The sequence below is a fragment of the Taudactylus pleione genome, unplaced genomic scaffold (assembly GCF_031769625.1).
Source record: "Taudactylus pleione unplaced genomic scaffold, aTauple2 ptg000274l, whole genome shotgun sequence".
Classification (NCBI taxonomy): Eukaryota; Metazoa; Chordata; class Amphibia; order Anura; family Myobatrachidae; genus Taudactylus; species Taudactylus pleione.
Genome location: NW_028284676.1, coordinates 3,450,337 through 3,470,592, shown reverse-complemented (window position 1 = coordinate 3,470,592; position 20,256 = coordinate 3,450,337). Strand labels below are relative to the sequence as shown.

Here is a 20,256-nt window from a genome sequence, read left to right as displayed (position 1 = left end):
CCTCCCCCAAACCTCACCCTCTCTTGGTGGTGCCTAACCCTAAAACTCCCAGAGTGGTGCCTAACCCTAAGTCCCCCCGGGGGTGCTTAAACCTAACCCCCCCTTCCTGCACCCTACATCTAACCCTAACCTCCCCCAAGTAGAGCCCATCCCTAACCTCCCTTTCCCTAGCCTAACTCTATCCCTCCCGGGGGGTGCCTAACACTAACTCTCCCCCCCCCCTGGGGGTGCCTATACCTAACCCTCCCCCCCTACAGCTTACTCCTAAAACGCCCCGGACTTACCTTATTTGGGATGGCGTCTGTCAGGATTCCGGCGTCGGGATTAAGATATGTCGGTATTTCAACACCTATCTTAAGTCCCATATCGGGTTTGAACGTCAGCATTTGTCCGGCGGTCTAATAACTACATTCCCCTCTTATATGCTCTGTCACTATATCCGTGTCCTGTCCTTTGCTCCTAGTCCTGATATTACACTTTTGTCTAGATCAGCTTTCCCTGCTTACCATGCACTGACCCCAAACACACAATATTGGCTCTACACAACCCAAAGAGGCTGGCTAGATGGGCCAAATGGTTCTTTGCTGCTATTAAATTCTATGTTTCTATGTTTCATAGCCAGGTCTTTATCTTTATACTTACACGTATGTTTCCGGATCACAATGTTGCTAAATTTTCGACAGTTTGCATAGTGTACAAATTTCCTAATTTCCTCTACAGAAATAACCCGGTTCGAGCGACCTATAGCGAAAGATTATAAGGAACATTTTTTAGAAATTGGAGATACTAAATCAGAGCAACAAATGTCATTGTAAGAAATAGTTTTTCCCCTCATTCGTTTTCAGCCCGTCGTCTGATGCACACGTTACGCTGACCTGCACAAACAACAATGCAAGTATCAGGCATTTAATTCTGATTGCAACACATTTTTTATATACAAATTCTCCCCAAATGCTTGTCATACAGATCGTCCAAATGAGCCTCTCCAGACAGTGCACACTGCTCTGCTCCTGATTTTCCCATTTACATATTAATATTTCAGTGATATGTAAAATGCAAGTTGCTCTATCAATTATTGGCTCACACAAGTGCTTGTAGAGGTGGGGTTTAGCAATAAGGCCAGACACACTTGTAAGTATATGATAAGCCTCCAGCCATGTCAAGGTGCCTCTGCTAAGGGCGGTATAAACTAAACCATGAGAGCCCCTTTATTAGTTCATACAGTCATTTAACTTACAAGGAGGTACCATAAAGTCCTCCAATATGGCACTACAAGGACCAGTACTCCCTGATAGCTACTGATTCCATATCTTTTTTCGTGTTTACTTTATATATATCTCAGTCACCTGGGCTGAATGCACCCAATATATATAACGGCATACAGTTAGCCCCAACAAAAATTGCATCACCCTCACTGTTGATGATTTGCACATAACACTATCAAGTTGATGTTTGTATCAATCTACAATAAATAGCTGATCTATGCTCTGCACATTTTGTTTTCTTTCCTTAATAAAGGGTCCTGCCGGCCCGAAAAGGTAGCTGTGGCTAAATGAAGTACTTGTGTATTGCATCATTACCATAGTGCCGTTACCTCTCACATTCTCTCTCTCTACTGTATGTACTGTGGGCCTGATTCAGAGCGCTTGCTCTGAATCAGGGCGTCCCTATTTTTTTTAAATCTGGCCTCCAGGCCGCTCGCACAGCTGTGGGTGACCACCCACAGCTTGTGTGAGTGGCCTGGCAATGGTCGCGATTATCGCGATCATCGGCATTGCGAGGAGACCCTAAGGTGCAATTTACTACAATCCGCATTTGTAATGCAGATTGTAGTGTGATATTACTGACTGAACTCACATTGTGAATTCAGACAATATCACAGGGATTTACTACAAATCCCCTGCAGGGACAGAGCTTGCGAGAAAGCTCTGTCCCTGCGAATCCCCTCCGCACACTAGTCACGGTATTTTCGGAAAAATATACCGTGACAAGTCGACCGGCCGTCACTAAGCCCCTTTTTCACTTTATTTTAGTAAATATAATGTTAATAAATAGAGCCCTAACTGTCACTCTCTCTCATTCGGTCTCTCTCACTTTTTCTCTTATACTCTCTCTCACTCTCTCATTCTGTCTGTCTCTCTCTCATGCTTTCTCTCTTTCTCTCTCTCTCTCTCACCGTCTCTCCCCCCTCTTTCTCCCTCTCTCTATGTTTCATGATAAGAAGGTTAAAACAGAAACTATTTAATACAATATTTAAAACGACTAATTCACTAACTCACAACATTATATATATAATCAGTGTGAATGTTACGTAACATGCATAGAGGGAGAAGAGGCTGGTTACATACAGTTAAGGTAGAGGATGCCTACTGAGAGCTCAGGGGAGAACATGATGCAGTTTTCGCTCACTCTGTGGATGGCGGTTCTAGTGCCGGATGGAGTATCTGTGGAGAGACAGAACGTTGTTCACGTCAGTGTGGGGTTGAACACAGCATCAAGCGTCACAGCTAAAGGTCCCTCATTTCATCCCCTGTGTCATCTGTTCACTGAACTATCACATTCTATGGAAGCTGATTAAAAATGAAACACCAAAACCCCCAGAGTTACCTTTGTATATAATGTGTCCGGTATTTTCTTCCACCGCTATATTATCCTTCTCCAGGGTGCTGACTGCGCCTTCACTGAAAGCAAATATAAGCAGGTTACACTTGTGAGTAATTGTTGGTTATTGTTTGTAGAATTGTTTCTCATAGAATTTGGAGACAGATAAGAACCACATGGCCCAACCAGTTTGCCCTTTAGGGTTAGGCTATTAGTGATCTCTTATCTGTCTGTGTCACCCTACTGTTTTGTGTTACTATAACCCTTCTGGTTGTGTCAACTACTGGTTAGACTTACTATAACCCATCTGGCCATGTCACCCTACTGGTGTGGATCAGACGTACTACTTACCTACCCTCCGGATTTGGCCGGGAGCCTCTCGATTATCGGGTGCTGCTCCCGGTCCCCCGAGAAGGCAGGCAAGCCTCCCGCAAGCCGCTATCCCTCCCTACCCCCTGCAGAGTTAATAGCAAAACCCCCGCAGCGGGGGGGCCCGGTGACGCAATTCGCACTGAATCGCGTCATCGTGGCACCGCCCCCCGCTTTACAACGCGGTTTACTCCGGCATTGTGAAGAGGGGGCAGAGCCGCAATGACGCGATCTCGCGGCCACGCCCCCGGCCCGCACTGGCCACCTCCCCGCAACAGCATTATCATGCAGCCACGCCCCCCGCTGTAAGCTGACATTCAGGCCCCTCCCGGAAGGAGGGAGCTGAATGTCGGCAAGTATGATATAACCCTTCTGGCTGTGTCTGCCTATTGGTGTGGGTCAAACTTGCTATAACTCTTCTGTCTGTGTTACCTACTGGCGTAGGTCAGACTTAATATAACTCTTCTGTCTATGTCACCCTACTGTTGTGGATCAGACTTACTATAACCCACTTGTCTGTGTAACCTTACTGGTGCAGGTCAGATTTACTATAACCCTACTGGTGCCAGTTAGATTTACTATAACGCTTCTGGCTGTGTCTCCCTACTGGTGCAGGTCAAATTTACTATAAGCCTTCTGGCTATGTCATGCTACTGGCGTTGGTCAGATTTACTATAACCTTTCTGGCTGAGTTACCATTGAAGACTAGGGAGAGACATACAGATCCTTTCTGATTGTGTCACTGTGCCACCCCGCAGGATAGATTGACAGACTCCTACACCCCATCACCCCATCTGTCTATATCACCCTGCATGGGATTATACAGACACCTATATCTCCCTTCTGTCTATGTCACCCTGCAAGATAGAGTGACACTCTCCTACACCCCATCTGTCTATGTCACCATGCATGGGATTAGACAGACACATATATTTTTTTGTTCTGTCTGTGTAAAGAAAAACAAAGCCACTGCAACATGTCATGCAAACTGAAGGTGCTATGGGATTTCAGCATTTAGGAGCTACTAACAGCCTTTATTTCAGTTGTGGAGGCAGTGACCTTTGTGATTTACCAGTCCAGGATAGGAAACCACATGTACCAGAACCCTGCTGGGAAAAAGGGGGTGTGGCTAAGAGAGCTCAGGAATTGGGAGCCTGGGGGAGTGCACTGCAAAGCGCAGACTAGGGATGTCCATTGGTGGGCTGTTCATCAATGGTCACCATCGATGGTTACATCAGCGTTTACCATCTACGGCACAAAACCATCAACAGTGAACCATGGATGGTTTATACCTCTCAATGGGTAATGCTGCTTGGGGGCACGGTGGACAGCAAGCCAATCAGCATTGGGGTGGGCCTTAGCGGGCCAGTAGGGGATGTGACCAAGCACTGTGCCATTGGGAAGAAGAAAAAACCATTGGTCCTAGTCTGCCATCAATGGCGGAGTACCATTGGATCCCTGCCATTGATGACCAAACCATCGGCAGGTAACCATTGATGGTTGTTAACTATCAATGGTCGATGGCCATCACTAGTGTAGATGCACGAAAGCTGTTAAGGAGATAGCATACATAGAGCATCCTGTATAAGAGTGGGCATAGAGAGCCAAGAGACCGACACAGGGAGGTGGAGAGAATGGACACAGCAAAGCAGCCACTGGACACAGAGAGTGGATGGACACAGGGAGTGGAAGGACACAGCACAGCAGCAGCCACTGTAGGTGGAGAGGATGAACACAGCACAGCAGCCACTGGACACAGAGAGTGGATGGACACAGGGAGTGGAAGGACACAGCACAGCAGCAGCCACTGTAGGTGGAGAGGATGAACACAGCACAGCAGTCACTGACACAGGGAGTGGAAGGACACAGCACAGCAGCAGCCACTGGAGGTGGTGAGGATGAACACAGCACAGCAGTCACTGGACACAGGGAGTGGATGGACACAGCAGCAGCCACTGGAAATGGGGACTGGAGTGGACACAGCACAGCAGCAGCCACTGGAGGTGGAAATAATGGCCACAGCAGCACAGCAGCTACTGGACACGTTAGCACAGCACAGACTGGAGTCAGTGTGAAATGGTACTCGAATCGCCGCGGGAGAAACTTACATAGAATCCAAAATCCACGAGAATCCGACACCAGGATGCTAACTTTTTGCCTCGATTTGGAATCCGACCAAGATGGGAACACCCAAGCCGGTGCTCGGATTCACTCGGAGGCTAGTTCTCACTCTCTGCCTCTGATGTGATCCTGCTCACTCCCTGGCTCCCTCCCCTCTCTAGGCTGCTGCTAAGCAACAGAGCACATGGCTAGGTCTGATTGGCTCTCACTTTGCTGTTTCAGCACCATGAGCAGCTACTGTGCTTCAGCTTCGTGTAAAGCTGGCCATACACCAACTAGTTGGTTGGTTGGAATGAAAATCCGGTAATGCGTGGGAGCAAATGACAATCAGCCATTTGCTCCCAAACACCGGAAAATGAACAAAAGCTGTTGTTCAGACAAGTTGGTTAAATAAAACAGATTTATCCAGCTTGCCTGAATGACCTTTTTTGTGTTTTCTGGTGTTTTTGAGCAATTGCTGATTGTTATTTGCTCCCATACATTACCGGATGTTCATTCCAACCAACCAACTAGTTGGATGGTTGGAGGACAGTTGGTCTGGTGTATGGCCAGCTTTAGTTTACATTTTTTTTCACTAAAATCGTCACTGCCCGGCTCTCTTTTGTTACAGATGAATGATTCATACACCTAAACCTTCTTTGACCAATGCTGTATACAAAAGGGATAACCCCATCAAAATCCATCCCGTGGTTCAAGAGATTAGCCTGAATGAACAGACAGACCCCAGAAGCGGGAAGTCTAATATATATATATATATATATATATATATATATATATATATATACATACAGTATTTATAATAATATTCTGCAGTGACAGATTTGCTAGAGAAATAAAAGGTGCAGGTTCACTTTCATGAGAAAAAAAACAATCAACAAAACTACACACAGACAGTAACCTGTTTGTTGGCACTGCAGTGTGTAAGTGTACAGTCAGTGTGTGTGACAAATTAAATAAACACCCTTACAATGAGGATGCCTAGTCCTAATGACACCCTAATGGCTTCCTGATGGCATGCTAATGGTGTTTTGTTTATCAACACATTGCTCCAGCTCAAAGTACCAAATCCTCTCCCTCCACTTTCCTGTGTAAAACGGTGCCCGATCACAAGGGAGGGACCTTTATAAGCAAACCAAAACACGCAAGATCAGACGCCGGGAATATGACGCTTTGCCTCGTTTTGGTATTCGAACTTGGCGGGAAGACCCGAGCCGGGACTCAGAATCACTCGGATCCCATCAGTTCCGGTGTGTTAGATTTCCAAGGAAACCAAACCGCTCATCTCTAATTGATACTGCACTAGTCTAGTCTGAGTGAAACACTCAGGGGAGATGGCAGGGGGGGAGAAGGGTCTTAGTAGCACGTATGGCAACAACCCACAACCTAGTCCCATCCGCTTCCAGGTTTCCCAGTAGAAGCTTCCACCGATGCTACCTAGGTAGTTACGTACAAGATTGAGACTATAGTTGGAAATTCCCCGGTCAAAGAATAGTTTTGAAAATGTTGCTAATATCTATCAGGAATAACCCATTTCTTATAATAACACCTTCTCATTGCTTAGTGCTCCTCGAAGCAGTGCAGCAGAAGGAGAGCTCCAATACTCCAGTCGCAAGGGTAGGAGCACAGTGCTTCCACTGCTGGAGTATGGTTATCTGAAACTAAACAACCACATTAAGGACTGAGAAAGAGTTATACTCACTGTATTGATGTGTGTGACACCTGCAGTTTATCATCAACAATATCAATTTCTGTTATACCATGGGACGGTAAAATGTCACTTAGAGCGGCTTCTGCACTTTGGTGGGCGGAAACGGTCAGGACCCATTTTCCTACGGACTGAAATAGACAGCCGACAATTAAAGACCTCTCTAAGAACAGATTGCGTCAGAAATAGCTACATCTTCTAAAGCTGCATACACACGTAAACAATTTCTGTCCAACCATCCAAATAGTTGATTGGTTGGAATGAAAATCTGGTAAGGTATGAAAGCAAATGACAATCAGCAATTTGCTCCCAAACGCCGGAAAATGGACAAAAATTGTTGTTTGAACAAATTGTTTAGATCAAACATTTAACAAACTTGTCTGATGGCCATTTTCATCTGTTTTCTGGCATTTAGGAGCAAATTGCTGATCATCAGTTACTCCCATATGTTACCAGATTTTCATTCCAACCAATCAACTAGTTGGATGGTTGGACAGAAAATCTTTACGTATGTATGCAGCTTAAGTAAGACTTTTGTCAGGGGAAATTACAGATATGTTGACACTTGCATTTATTATTATAGCTTTAAAAGAGTTTAAGGGCCAAATGTAATAGGGAGAGTTTAAACTGGTAATAGAGTCCGAGAACAGAGCAAACACACATATTTTTAGACTCAAAAACTCTCACGATTTAAACTCTCATCCAGATGTTTTCCCATTTTGAAGATGAAACTCGACCAATGTGACAATTTGCTGCTAAACTCTCACATTTTTCCAAACTCTCACCCTATTACATTTGGCCCCATCTCTTTTTTTTCAAAGTAAATAAACTGTTATATTTCCAGACTGGGAGAAGCCGTGTTAAATACATAGGGCTTGATTCTTAGTTGGACGCACTACCGATGACGCACGTAGTGGAGGGATTGAGAAGCTTGGTCGCAGAAGTGTATTGGAAATGTTAAGGGATTGTGGAAGGAGTGTCACTGATGTGGCTGCAAACTCAAACGCTTCATCGCTCACATTGGAGGCCATACACTCAGAGACAATCTGCTCCTAGCAAGGGGCTGGAGCAAGTTTCCATGGTGCGACTAATGGCTGCAATTAAAGGCGCATGAAGAAATATTTGAGCGTCTAAAGACACTTAAAATGGGTGTTCTCAAGCCTTACACATTGGTGCACACGAGGAAAGGCTTCGTAGTGGTATTAGCACCAAGTTGCAGACTCTCTGGGCCACTTTGTGGTATTATAGACAATAGTCTACAGTGACTAACACATCTAATGGCGTTAGCTATTGGGCGCAAGCTCCGTAACGTGTAGATACATGCGGCCACCGCGCTGCCCCCTACAAAGCAAAGGGGACTGCTGTGAAGCGGGACTGCAGCAAATATTGGAGATATTTACTGGGCGCCCTAATAAAGGGTTCAGTGTTGCTGAAAACCAAACGCATCCGAAATTTGGGGTTCCGAGTCGAATCTAGTCTCAGCTCGGATCACTTTTGGAGTTCTAAGTAGAACCAAGTCCCGGCTCGGGCCTGCTGTGAGTTTGAAACGCGGATTCAAAGACCGAATAGGGTTACTCAGATGGCCGATGGTCACGCAGTTGATGCGATGGCTGCGACTCTGGACGCAGCATCATTTTATAGAAGCCAGCAGAGATCTCTTATTACCTAAGACGCCTCCTGCGGCTTTTGCATAGCATAGCAAAGACACAATGGTAGTGCTACAGCATCGTACTTACTTTTCTGAAATTAATGGGGACCCACTGCTCCAGCTTATCAGTACAAGCATCAGCTGCTGCAATACAGGAATGCAAGAGTTAATAGCACATGCCTGGTGCATCTCATTTCATCATAGGTTGTAGCTTTGCCATAAAAAGACTTTGTTTTGCACGGAATAAGTTCGACAGCTAAATGGTCACAAATGCAGACTCCATACATGGCTATCAAGACACATCATTGGGCAATATGTCATTAATCAATGTCAGCTGAGATCAGTGCTTAGAGTGGTCCTAGAGACGTGGTGGAACTCACCCCCCCCCTCCCGTCCTCAGCACCCCCTGAAGACTATAAATATATTAATTTCCACCCTCCCTCCCTTTTTTCAATAAAGTGACAGCATGTGCCGTATGTGCACGTTGCAAAAAATCGTCGTGGTCTCAAAAGAAAGGGGTGTGATCACATAATTGTATCCCCAATTCAAATTATGCCACACAGTAGCACAGTCTTATATGCATTACACCATACATAGTGCCCCTGATTTACATTACACCACATAGTAGTGACCCTTATTCATGTTATGACACACAGTAGTGCCCCTTTTACACAATGTCTATATTAGTTTCCCTTATACTCAATGCCCACTGTAGTAGTGCCCATAATACACATACTGCCCACAGTAGTAGTGCCCCTTATACAATGCCCACAGTAGTAGTGCCCCTTATACAATGCCCACAGTAGTAGTGCCCCTTATACAATGCCTACAGCAGTAGTTCCCCTTACACATAATGCTCACAGCAGTAGTGCCCCTTATGCAATGCTCACTGTAGTGGTGCCCCTTATGCAGTGCCCCCAGTAGTGGTGCCCATTATGCAGGGTCCCCTGTAGTGGTGGCACTTATGTAGTGCCCCTTAGGCAGAGCCCCCAGTGGTAGTGCCCCTTATTCAGTGCCCCCAGTGGGAGTGCCCCTTATGCAGTGCCCCCAGTAGTGGTGCCCCTTATGCAGTGCCCCCAGGAGTGGTGCCCCTTATGCAGAGTCCCTATGCAATTCTCCCATTAGTAGTGGTCCCAGTAGTAGTGCCCCCAGTAGTAATGTCCCCAGTAGTAGTGCCCCCAGTAGTAGTGCCCCCATTACAAGTGCCCCCAGAAGTAATGTCCCCATTAGTAGTGCCCCATTAGTAGTGCCCCATTAGTAATGACCCCATTAGTAGTGCCCCCAGTAGTAATGCCCCCAGTACTAGTGCCCCTTACACAAAAAGAAACACAATACTTACCTTATGCCCCGCTCCTGCATCCGCTGCCATCCGACGACGGCTCCTCAGAACTATAAAAGAGACGTCATGACGTCTTTCCCTTCAACCACTGCGGAAGCCGGAACTCAGGAGTGAACTCAGCGGGTGCCCGGTAGGCAGCAGAGGCGGTGCCTCTCCAGCCTTACCCCCCCGCCCCCGGTAGCACAGGGCTGGCTAAGCAACAGGCCGGGTAAAGTGGGTTGAACTGACGGAACACTGTTCTGCCCTGTTCCAGTCCAATTTAACCCCTGGCTGAGATGCAGCTTCTCTATGCGGATTTTTGCCTGTCTAGTGCCATGAGGAGGGTAATGAGGGGGAACACAGACATGTTACAATGAGCCCTTGTGTTCCCTTGAACAAGCTGACATGGGTGTTGCTACAAGATTGAAGAACAAGACTGAAGATAATAAGCATGTAATGCCCCCATATAATCTCCCGGATGATACGGAGACAAATTCAGAGGCATCAACTACAGCAGAATATGTTAAAAAATCAAGACGTTTATTTGCTGGTCAACAACATAGTAGCTGAAAGTAAACAATTCTACATTGGGGCTCCATTTATTACCAGTATTTCGCGCTGGCAGCAAATTTCGTTTAGTATCACAGTGATACTAACAAATAAGCCGCTGGTATTTATCATTGCTAATCCCACCCGCAAGGTTCCGCGGTCAGAGTCCTCTGCCGTGTTGCTATCAGTCTACCGCTTCCAGCGGTTAACAAGCAACGTGCATGCACGACCGCCACCTGCACATGCTCATTGCGCTTCCAACTGTTGGGGACTCAGCACTCAGGCCATGGGGACCGTGCCACTAGTGCTATCTATAGAAAGCATGGATTTAGTTTGCTAAATACGTAACAGGACATAAACCCCTTTAGCGAGAACTTTCAACTCAGAGGCCAAAGTCGCACAATCACACTGCGATTCTATCTCTGTTACATTTCTCAAAAGCCAACAACGACAATACTGTACAATGGCCGTACACCACCCTGTACCTTGGGATCTGCTGACATACAGAGGAAGGATTTTTAGTACAGTGAGATAAGAAGAGTAAACATGATGGCAAGATGTTGAAACTAGTTAGAACAAAAGGTTGTGTAAAGGATTGTGCAACATCCAATAGAACAACGCCATATGATAGGGCAGATTGCATCACAATCCCAGATTAAAACAAACCTGCAGTGGCATGTGATAAATGGTAACCTTACTTGCAGGTTATTCCCGTCCAGAGACCAACTCCTGACATTCCAGTCACTAAAGCCAAAGGGGGCTATTGAGTGTGAAGATGCTTGTTACAATTGGCTTTGTTAATATGTTTAGAATATGCTTTTTGTGTACAACCTATTTAGAATAACTGTGACCTCACAAACACAGGTAGTGTAGTGTAGTGCAGAGTAGTGTTGTGCTGTGCTCCCCTGTGCTGCTGTTGTCCACTACTTCAAAGTCCATAGGGGCTGGCTGTGTTGTGCTGTGCTGCTGTTGTTAATAGGGGCTGTGTCCACTACTTCAAAGTCCATAGGGGCTGGCTGGACTGTGTTGTCCAGTCAGTTCTCCATAGGGGCTGTGTCCACTCCAAAGTCCTGTGCAGTGTCCCAGTCCTAAAGGGGTGCTGTAGTGTTGTCCAGGGGGTGCTCTGTCCATCAGGGGTGCTTCCCCCAAGTGCTAAAAAAATTAGCCGCACGTGCATCAACAATTAGCAGTAGCCGCACGTGCATCAACAAAGTAGTGCCAAGCGTGCGTCTGTGTCATAAGTAAAGGGCCGGCTGGCTTGACCGTTAAAGGGTGCTGTAACCCCCAAAGTACACTCCAGTCCAAACCAAAAAAATATATATTTTCTGTGTTTGTGAATTGTGTGCACTGTGGCTGCACGTGCATCAACAAAGGAGCAGCGCCAAGCATGCGCCTGTGTCCCATAAGTAAAGAGCCAGCTGGCTCATTTCTTAAAGGGTGGTGTAACCCACAAAGTGCACTACTCTCCAGCAAAAATAAAAAATATTTTCTGTGTTTGTGTGCGCTTTAGCCGCACGTATATATCAATATAACATAAATGGAGGACCAAACTTTCTCCGATAAAAATAAAATAGGGAAAGATCAAGAACCACTTCCTCCTAGTGCTGTTGCTGCTGCTGGGAGTTGTTCATCATCCCAGAGAGGAAGTAGGAACATCACTACTTTTACTAAACAATTGACCCTCCAACAGTCCCTAGCGATGAGGATGAAGTACGACAGCAGTCATCCTGAAGCAAAACGTATAACTGAGGCCTTGACTGCTATGTTGGTGTTAGACGTGCGTCCGGTATCCGCCATTAGTGCAGTGGGATTTAGACAATTGATGGAGGTAGTGTGTCCCCGGTTCCAAATCCCGTCTAGATTCCACCGGCATCCTCAAAGCAGCAGCGACAAGCATGCGTCTGTCTGTTAAAGGGTGGTGACACCCTCAAAGTGTGCTACACAAACAATAAAAATATTCTTCTTTTTTTTTCTGTCTTTGTGAATTGTGTGGGCTGTAGCTGCACTTGCATCCTCAAAGCAGCAGCGACAAGCGTGCGTCTGTCTGTTAAAGGGTGGTGACACCCTCAAAGTGTGCTACACAAACAATAAAAATATTGTTCTTTTATTTTCTGTCTTTGTGAAATGTGTGGGCTGTAGCCGCACCTGCATCCTTAAAGCAGCAGCAACAAGCGTGCGTCTGTCTGTTAAAGGGTGGTGACACCCTCAAAGTGTGCTACACAAACAATAAAAATATTGTTCTTTTTTTTTTCTGTCTTTGTGAAATGTGTGGGCTGTAGCCGCACCTACATCCTTAAAGCAGCAGCGACAAGCGTGCGTCTGTCTGTTAAAGGGTGGTGACACCCTCAAAGTGTGCTACACAAACAATAAAAATATTGTTCTTTTTTTTCTGTCTTTGTGAAATGTGTGGGCTGTAGCCGCACCTGCATCCTTAAAGCAGCAGCGACAAGCGTGCGTCTGTCTGTTAAAGGGTGGTGACACCCTCAAAGTGTGCTACACAAACAATAAAAATATTGTTCTTTTTTTTTCTGTGTTTGTGAATTGTGTGGGCTGTAGCCGCACTTGCATCCTGAAAGCAGCAGCGACAAGCGTGCGTCTGTCTGTTAAAGGGTGGTGACACCCTCAAAGTGTGCTACACAAACAATAAAAATATTGTTCTTTTTTTTTTCTGTCTTTGTGAAATGTGTGGGCTGTAGCCGCACCTGCATCCTTAAAGCAGCAGCGACAAGCGTGCGTCTGTCTGTTAAAGGGTGGGGACACCCTCAAAGTGTGCTACACAAACAATAAAAATATTGTTCTTTTTTTTTCTGTCTTTGTGAATTGTGTGGGCTGTAGCCGCACTTGCATCCTCAAAGCAGCAGCGACAAGCGTGCGTCTGTCTGTTAAAGGGTGGTGTAACTCTCAAAGTGCTCCAAAAAATAAAAAACTATTTTTTTCATGTGTTTGTGACTTGTGTGCGATGTAGCCACACTTGCATCCTCAAAGCAGCAGCGACAAGCGTGCGTCTGTCTGTTAAAGGGTGGTGACACCCTCAAAGTGTGCTACACAAACAATAAAAATATTCTTCTTCTTTTTTCTGTCTTTGTGAATTGTGTGGGCTGTAGCCGCACTTGCATCCTCAAAGCAGCAGCGACAAGCGTGCGTCTGTCTGTTAAAGGGTGGTGACACCCTCAAAGTGTGCTACACAAACAATAAAAATATTCTTCTTTTTTTTTCTGTCTTTGTGAATTGTGTGGGCTGTAGCTGCACTTGCATCCTCAAAGCAGCAGCGACAAGCGTGCATCTGTCTGTTAAAGGGTGGTGACACCCTCAAAGTGTGCTACACAAACAATAAAAATATTCTTCTTCATTTTTCTGTCTTTGTGAATTGTGTGGGCTGTAGCCGCACTTGCATCCTCAAAGCAGCAGCGACAAGCGTGCGTCTGTCTGTTAAAGGGTGTTGACACCCTCAAAGTGCGCTCCACAAACAATAAAAATATTCTTCTTTTTTTTTCTGTCTTTGTGAATTGTGTGGGCTGTAGCCGCACTTGCATCCTCAAAGCAGCAGCGACAAGCGTGCGTCTGTCTGTTAAAGGATTACATCGGTGACAGCATCCAAGTAGGCATGTCAGACAGTCCGTACCTGTACTGGCAGGAAAAAGAAGCAATTTGGAGGTCCCTGTACAAATTGGCTCTATTTTACCTGAGTTGCCCCCCCTCCAGTGTGTACTCCGAAAGAGTGTTTAGTGCAGCCAGGAACCTTGTCAGCGAAAGGTGTAGGAGGTTGCTTCCACAAAATGTGGAGAAGATGATGTTCATAAAATGAATTATCAACTCTTCCAGGGAGACCAGCCTCCAGAACGTACAGAGGGACCTGTGGTTGTGGATTCCAGCGGGGACAAATTAATACTCTGTGAGGATGAGGATGTACACACTGAAGAGGGTGAGGAATCGGTGGATGAGGAGGATGAGGATGACATCTTGCCTCCGTAGAGCCAGTTTGTGCAGGGACACATTAATTGCCAGCTTGTTTTGTTGGGGCCCAAACGAACCAATTATTTCAGCCACAGTTGTGTGGCAGACCCTGGCACTGAAATGATTGGTTTGTTAAAGTGTGCATGTCCTGTTTATACAACATAAGGGTGGGTGGGAGGGCCCAAGGACAATTCCATCTTGCACCTCTTTTTTTTCTTTGCATTATGTACAGTTTGGGGCCTAGTTTTTCAAACTGCCATCCTGTCTGCCACTGCAGTGTCACTCCTAGATGGACCACGTGTTTGTGCCACCCACTCGTGTCGCTTAGCATAGTCATCCAGCTACCTCGGTGCAACCTTTTGGACATAAAAACACTATTGTGAGGTGTGAGGTGTTCAGAATAGACTGGAAATGAGTGGAAATTAAGGTTATTGAGGTTAATAATAGCATAGGAGCAGAAAAACCCACACATTCTGTGATTTTAGTTGTTTTTATGCTTTTTTAAAAAAAAATACAGATCCAAAACACAAAACCCAGAACCCAAAACACGGAAGGGTGGTTTTGGCAAAACCAATCCAGATCCAAAACACGAAGAAAGATCCAGATCCAAAACCAAAACACGAAAAGTGGCCGGTGCACACCCCTATATTAAATACATTTTAAATAAGGTTAGTTTAAATACAAAGCACACACTCAGAGTTTGAGATTGAAGTTCAGGTGCACAGATTGTTTTTTGTTTTATTTTAATTTGAAGGGCAAATTTATTTTATGTTTGAGCTTGAATTCTCTGTTCGTATAGTAAAACATTAAAAATACTGTACAATGGAGCCATTTAAAGTACGAACTGGCGCACACATTGTAAAACTTGTTTATCTTGCTGAAATTTTGCTTGATTTTCTACTCTGTCTATAATTCCCGAATTTATCACCAATGTTCAAATTCTAGAATTAACTGAACAAACCAGTTTGAGAATTACTGGGAAACAATTTTGAGCATCTCTAGTTATAAGAAAGGTACAGTAGCAGCTAAAAATTGTGCTGGACATTTATAATAAAAAATACAAAAACTGTGGTCCTGTAACTAACTCGTTATTCTTGCCCGTGAGATGATTTTGTAGTCCCATATTTGATGTGTGGTTGCTGGCGAGTGCCCAGTTGATATGGTTTTTGTAATAGATTTGCTGGTGTGTATATGATGCCCCTTATTTTATAATTAGTAAACAAGCGTTTCTATGATTTACTCTGGCTATTGAACTACAGTATGCTTCAGGGTTTACAAAACAGGTGCAGTACAGTATATTTTTTGCAAGATGAGATGTGAGGAAGTCAGTAATTGCTGTGCTGAATCTTACACTTAGCCCATTCACAAATATTGAAGAATATTGACATTATTATTATTTTTTATTATTTATACAGTGCCAGTATAATACGTAGCACTTTACAAATTATTATTTTTTCCATGACAAATATAAGTTTTTTATTGGCAGCCTATTGAAGTGGAATTTTAATTAAATGGATTATATTCAGGGAAATACCATCAATTAGAAAAAAAAAGATGGAAATGGCGTAAAAAGGGGGTGGGCTTATTAGCAACACAATCATAAGGTAAGTAATAAAAAAAACACATATCAGTGCAATTTATATGAATGTTGGGAATTTCTGACAATATACTGTATTTTCAGAAGCTATTTATTTTTATTTTTTTTATTTTCTATACAATATTTTTATTCCCCAAATTGCCCCTGATGAACAATGCAGAGTCACTCACCTGCATTATCTTTCTCCATGCTACCAGGTATGAAGTAATTATATTTTGTTTCAAAACACAGGGCCTGTTTCTTAAATTTTTCAATTGCATCCTGACTTACTGTTGGTCTTTTAGCTGCAAGACAGAATGGAAGTATTATAATACCATATTTCGTTAATACTATTCCAGAATTAAATATACTCCCACTCAGCGGCGGTTCCTTACCTGTCTAGTGGGGGGGTCTGTAATTGTGTGCATGCGCAGGACTGCAGTACCGCTTATGCGCACAAATTAGCAAACAGGCCGGCTTCTAGGGACTGCATCGGCTGCAGCCCATAAAAGCTGGTAAGGGCTGCCATAATCTTTATTGCCAGTTTTGGATTAAAAAAAATAATAATTTAAATGTGCAGATACGCCTATCAGTAAAGAGAGAAGTATATTTAGACTCTCCTGACCAATTAGAATGGCTTTCTCACGCTCTCATACAATAAGACGCTGATGAAATATCCATGTTGCTTGTAGTGTTGTCTCTTTTTGAAACAGTGAGTGTTTCCGAAGGGTTCTGTGTATACTAATTTTCCAAGTGTTCGTAAGATGTTTTGGTGCGCCCAGTAGTGGTGGCACTTATGTAGTGCCCCCATTAGTAGTGCCCCTTATGCAGTGCCCCCAGTGCCGACACTAACTGAGTTGTCACATTTTAGTGCGAAATGTAGCTTTTGCATGTGTTTGCCAAAATCATAGGCACAATCAGCTATCCCGCATTAAGCATATAATGCCCCTGATCCACCCTACTCCTTCCACCAAAAGATGTAAACTTTTGTCCCCCAGCAGACACCGAGATCTTCACACACAAATTCCTACCCATAAGACAATAATTTGAATTTTACCAGTAATGGAATATGATTTTATAGGGTCACCCACATCCGCAACATATTTGGATTACTACTGTACAATACATATAGTTTTATTGTTCAGTGAAAAAAGATACTAAACATATATATATATAAACTTCTTACAAGTTTTACATTTTTTTTTAAAATGTTGTCCTCCGTTCCCCTTAAAAAGGAGATGTGTACTCACATGCCAGATATAATGTTTTTCCTGACTCATTTTCTATTCCCAGAAGAAACAAATTCTCCTCTGTCTTAAATTTTAAGACCCTAAGCCGACCTGTTAAAAATATAAATAAAATGTTAGTTAACAATGGTAAATAAAAATAAAAAAAAATCCCCTTCCTTTAAAAAGTAAAGCTTTAGCCAGGGCAGATGCTTAATTTACTGTACATGCAAAATATGTACATTTTTCTTTTTTTTGCAATGTATTTATTTATTTTTCGGGGTAGGGTGGGGTAATATTCTTGGATAATGTTCTGAATGTTGGAGTGAAATAAAGATGAGCATACATGAATGGAAGGCTGTGGTATGATATGTCGACATTTAGAATATCTACCCCAGAGTGATGGCATTTTCTGAATGTCATGAGTCAGAATGTTGCGAAGGGCGTTATGTTGATATACAGAAATTTTGACATGGGCATGTCAACATTTTCATTATGTCAATATTGTGAATGTCGACATGACATTTTTTTTAATTTTTTAGCCTAAACCTATTCCTAACCCTAAATGTAGCACTAAAATGTACTGTCAACATTGTGACTGTTGTGGTGAGCAATGTTGATATAATCATTCTGTGGAATGTCCTCGCATGATAAGACTTTCCTCTAGTCTCCAAAACTTCAAGCGTTCCCTGGAAACTCACCTCTACAGACAGCTTATCAGATTCCAGAACTGCCTACATAACCGTCATGAGATATCCTACCCAAATACATCACCTCTTACAGTCCACAAACAACCTCCATAAGCTATCCTACCCAATTACATCCCCTCTATACAGTCCACACATAACCTCCAAAAGCTATCTTACCCAATTACATCCCCTCTATACAGTCCACACATAACCTCCATAAGATATCCTACCCAATTACATCCCCTCTATATAGTCCACACATAACCTCCATAAGCTATCCTACCCAATTACATCCCCTCTATACAGCCCACACATAACCTCCATAAACTATCCTACCCAATTACATCCCTACTATATGGCCCACACATAACCTCCATAAGCTATCCTACCCAATTACATCCCCTCTATACAGCACACACATAACCTCCATAAGCTATCCTACCCAATTACATCCCCTCTATACAGTCCATACATAACCTCCATAAGCTATCCTACCCAATTACATCCCCACTATACAGCCCACACATAACCTCCATAAGCTATCCTACCCAATTACATCCCCTCTATACAGTCCACACATAACCTCCATAAGCTATCCTACCCAATTACATCCCCACTATACAGCCCACACATATCCTCCATAAGCTATCCTACCCAATTACATCCCCTCTATACAGCCCACACATATCCTCCATAAGCCATCCTAACCAATTACATCCCCTCTATACAGCCCACACATAATCTCCATAAGCTATCCTACCCAATTACATCCCCTCTATACAGTCCACACATAACCTCCGTAACCTATCCTAACCAATTATATCCCCTCTATACAGCCCACACATAACCTCCATAAGCTATCCTACCCAATTACATTCCCTCTATACAGCCCACACATAACCTCCGTAAACTAACCTACCCAATTACATCCCCTCTATACAGTTCACATATAACCTCCATAAGCCATCCTACCCAATTACATCCCCACTATACAGCCCGCACATAACCTCCATAAACTATCCGACCCAATTACATCCCTACTATACAGCCCACACATAACCTCCATAAGCTATCCTACCCAATTACATCCCTTCTTTACAGCCCACACATAACCTCCATAAGCTATCCGACCCAATTACATCCCCACTATACAGCCCACACATAACCTTCATAAGCTATCCTACCCAATTACATGCCACTATACAGCCCACACATAACCTCCATAAGCTATCCTATCCAATTACATCCCCACTATACAGCACACACATAACCTCCATAAGCTATCCTACCCAATTACATCCCCACTATACAGCCTGCACATAACCTCCATAAGCCATCCTACCCAATTACATCCCACTATACAGCCCACACATAACCTCCATAAGCTATCCTACCCAATTACATCCCCTCTATACAGTCCACACATAACCTCCATAAGCTATCCTACCCAATTACATCCCACTATACAGCCCACACATAACCTCCATAAGCTATCCTACCCAATTACATCCCCACTACACAGCCCACACATACCCTCCATAAGCTATCCTACCCAATTACATCCCCTCTATACAGCACACACATATCCTCCATAAGCTATCCTACCTAATTACATCCCCTCTATACAGCCCACACATAACCTCCATAAGCCATCCTACCGAATTACATCCCCACTATACAGCACACACATATCCTCCATAAGCTATCCTACCCAATTACATCCCCTCTATACAGTCCACACATAACCTCCATAAGCTATCCTACCCAATTACATCCCCACTATACAGCACACACACATATCCTCCATAAGCTATCCTACCCAATTACATCCCCACTATACAGCCCACACATAACCTCCATAAGCTATCCTACCCAATTACATCCCCACTATAAAGCCCACACATAACCTCCATAAGCTATCCTACCCAATTACATCCCCTCTATACAGTCCACACATAACCTCCATAAGCTATCCAACCCAATTACATCCCCTCTATACAGCACACACATAACCTCCATAAGCTATCCTACCCAATTACATCCCCACTATACAGTCCACACATAACCTCCATAAGCTATCCTACCCAATTACATCCCCTCTATACAGCCCACACATATCCTCCATAAGCTATCCTACCCAATTACATCCCCTCTATACAGCCCGCACATAACCTCCATAAGCCATCCTACCCAATTACATCCCCACTATACAGCCCACACATAACCTCCATAAACTATCCTACCCAATTACATCCACTCTATACAGCCCACACATATCCTCCATAAGCTATCCTACCTAATTACATCCCCTCTATACAGCCCACACATAACCTCCATAAGCTATCCTACCCAATTACATCCCCACTATACAGCACACACATAACCTCCATAACCTATCCTAACCAATTAAATCCCAACTGTACAGCCCACACATATCCTTCATAGCTATCCTACCCAATTATATCCTCACTATACAGCACACACATAACCTTCATAAGCT

At 44.0% G+C, this 20,256-nt stretch overlaps 1 protein-coding gene across 1 annotated transcript in view; it reads right to left on the bottom strand.

Annotated features, from left to right (window-relative positions):
- The window catches only part of LOC148513691 (uncharacterized), a 120,956-nt gene that overhangs the window by 30,174 nt on the left and 70,526 nt on the right, over window positions 1–20,256 (bottom strand). The window contains exons 9-15 of the mRNA XM_088481560.1: window positions 17,092–17,181; window positions 16,033–16,146; window positions 8,533–8,588; window positions 6,791–6,927; window positions 2,608–2,681; window positions 2,349–2,444; window positions 643–741 (exon numbers count right to left, since the gene is read on the bottom strand). Coding sequence (XP_088337686.1) covers window positions 643–741; window positions 2,349–2,444; window positions 2,608–2,681; window positions 6,791–6,927; window positions 8,533–8,588; window positions 16,033–16,146; window positions 17,092–17,181 — 666 coding nt within the window. The remainder of the gene's footprint in view (window positions 1–642; window positions 742–2,348; window positions 2,445–2,607; window positions 2,682–6,790; window positions 6,928–8,532; window positions 8,589–16,032; window positions 16,147–17,091; window positions 17,182–20,256) is intronic.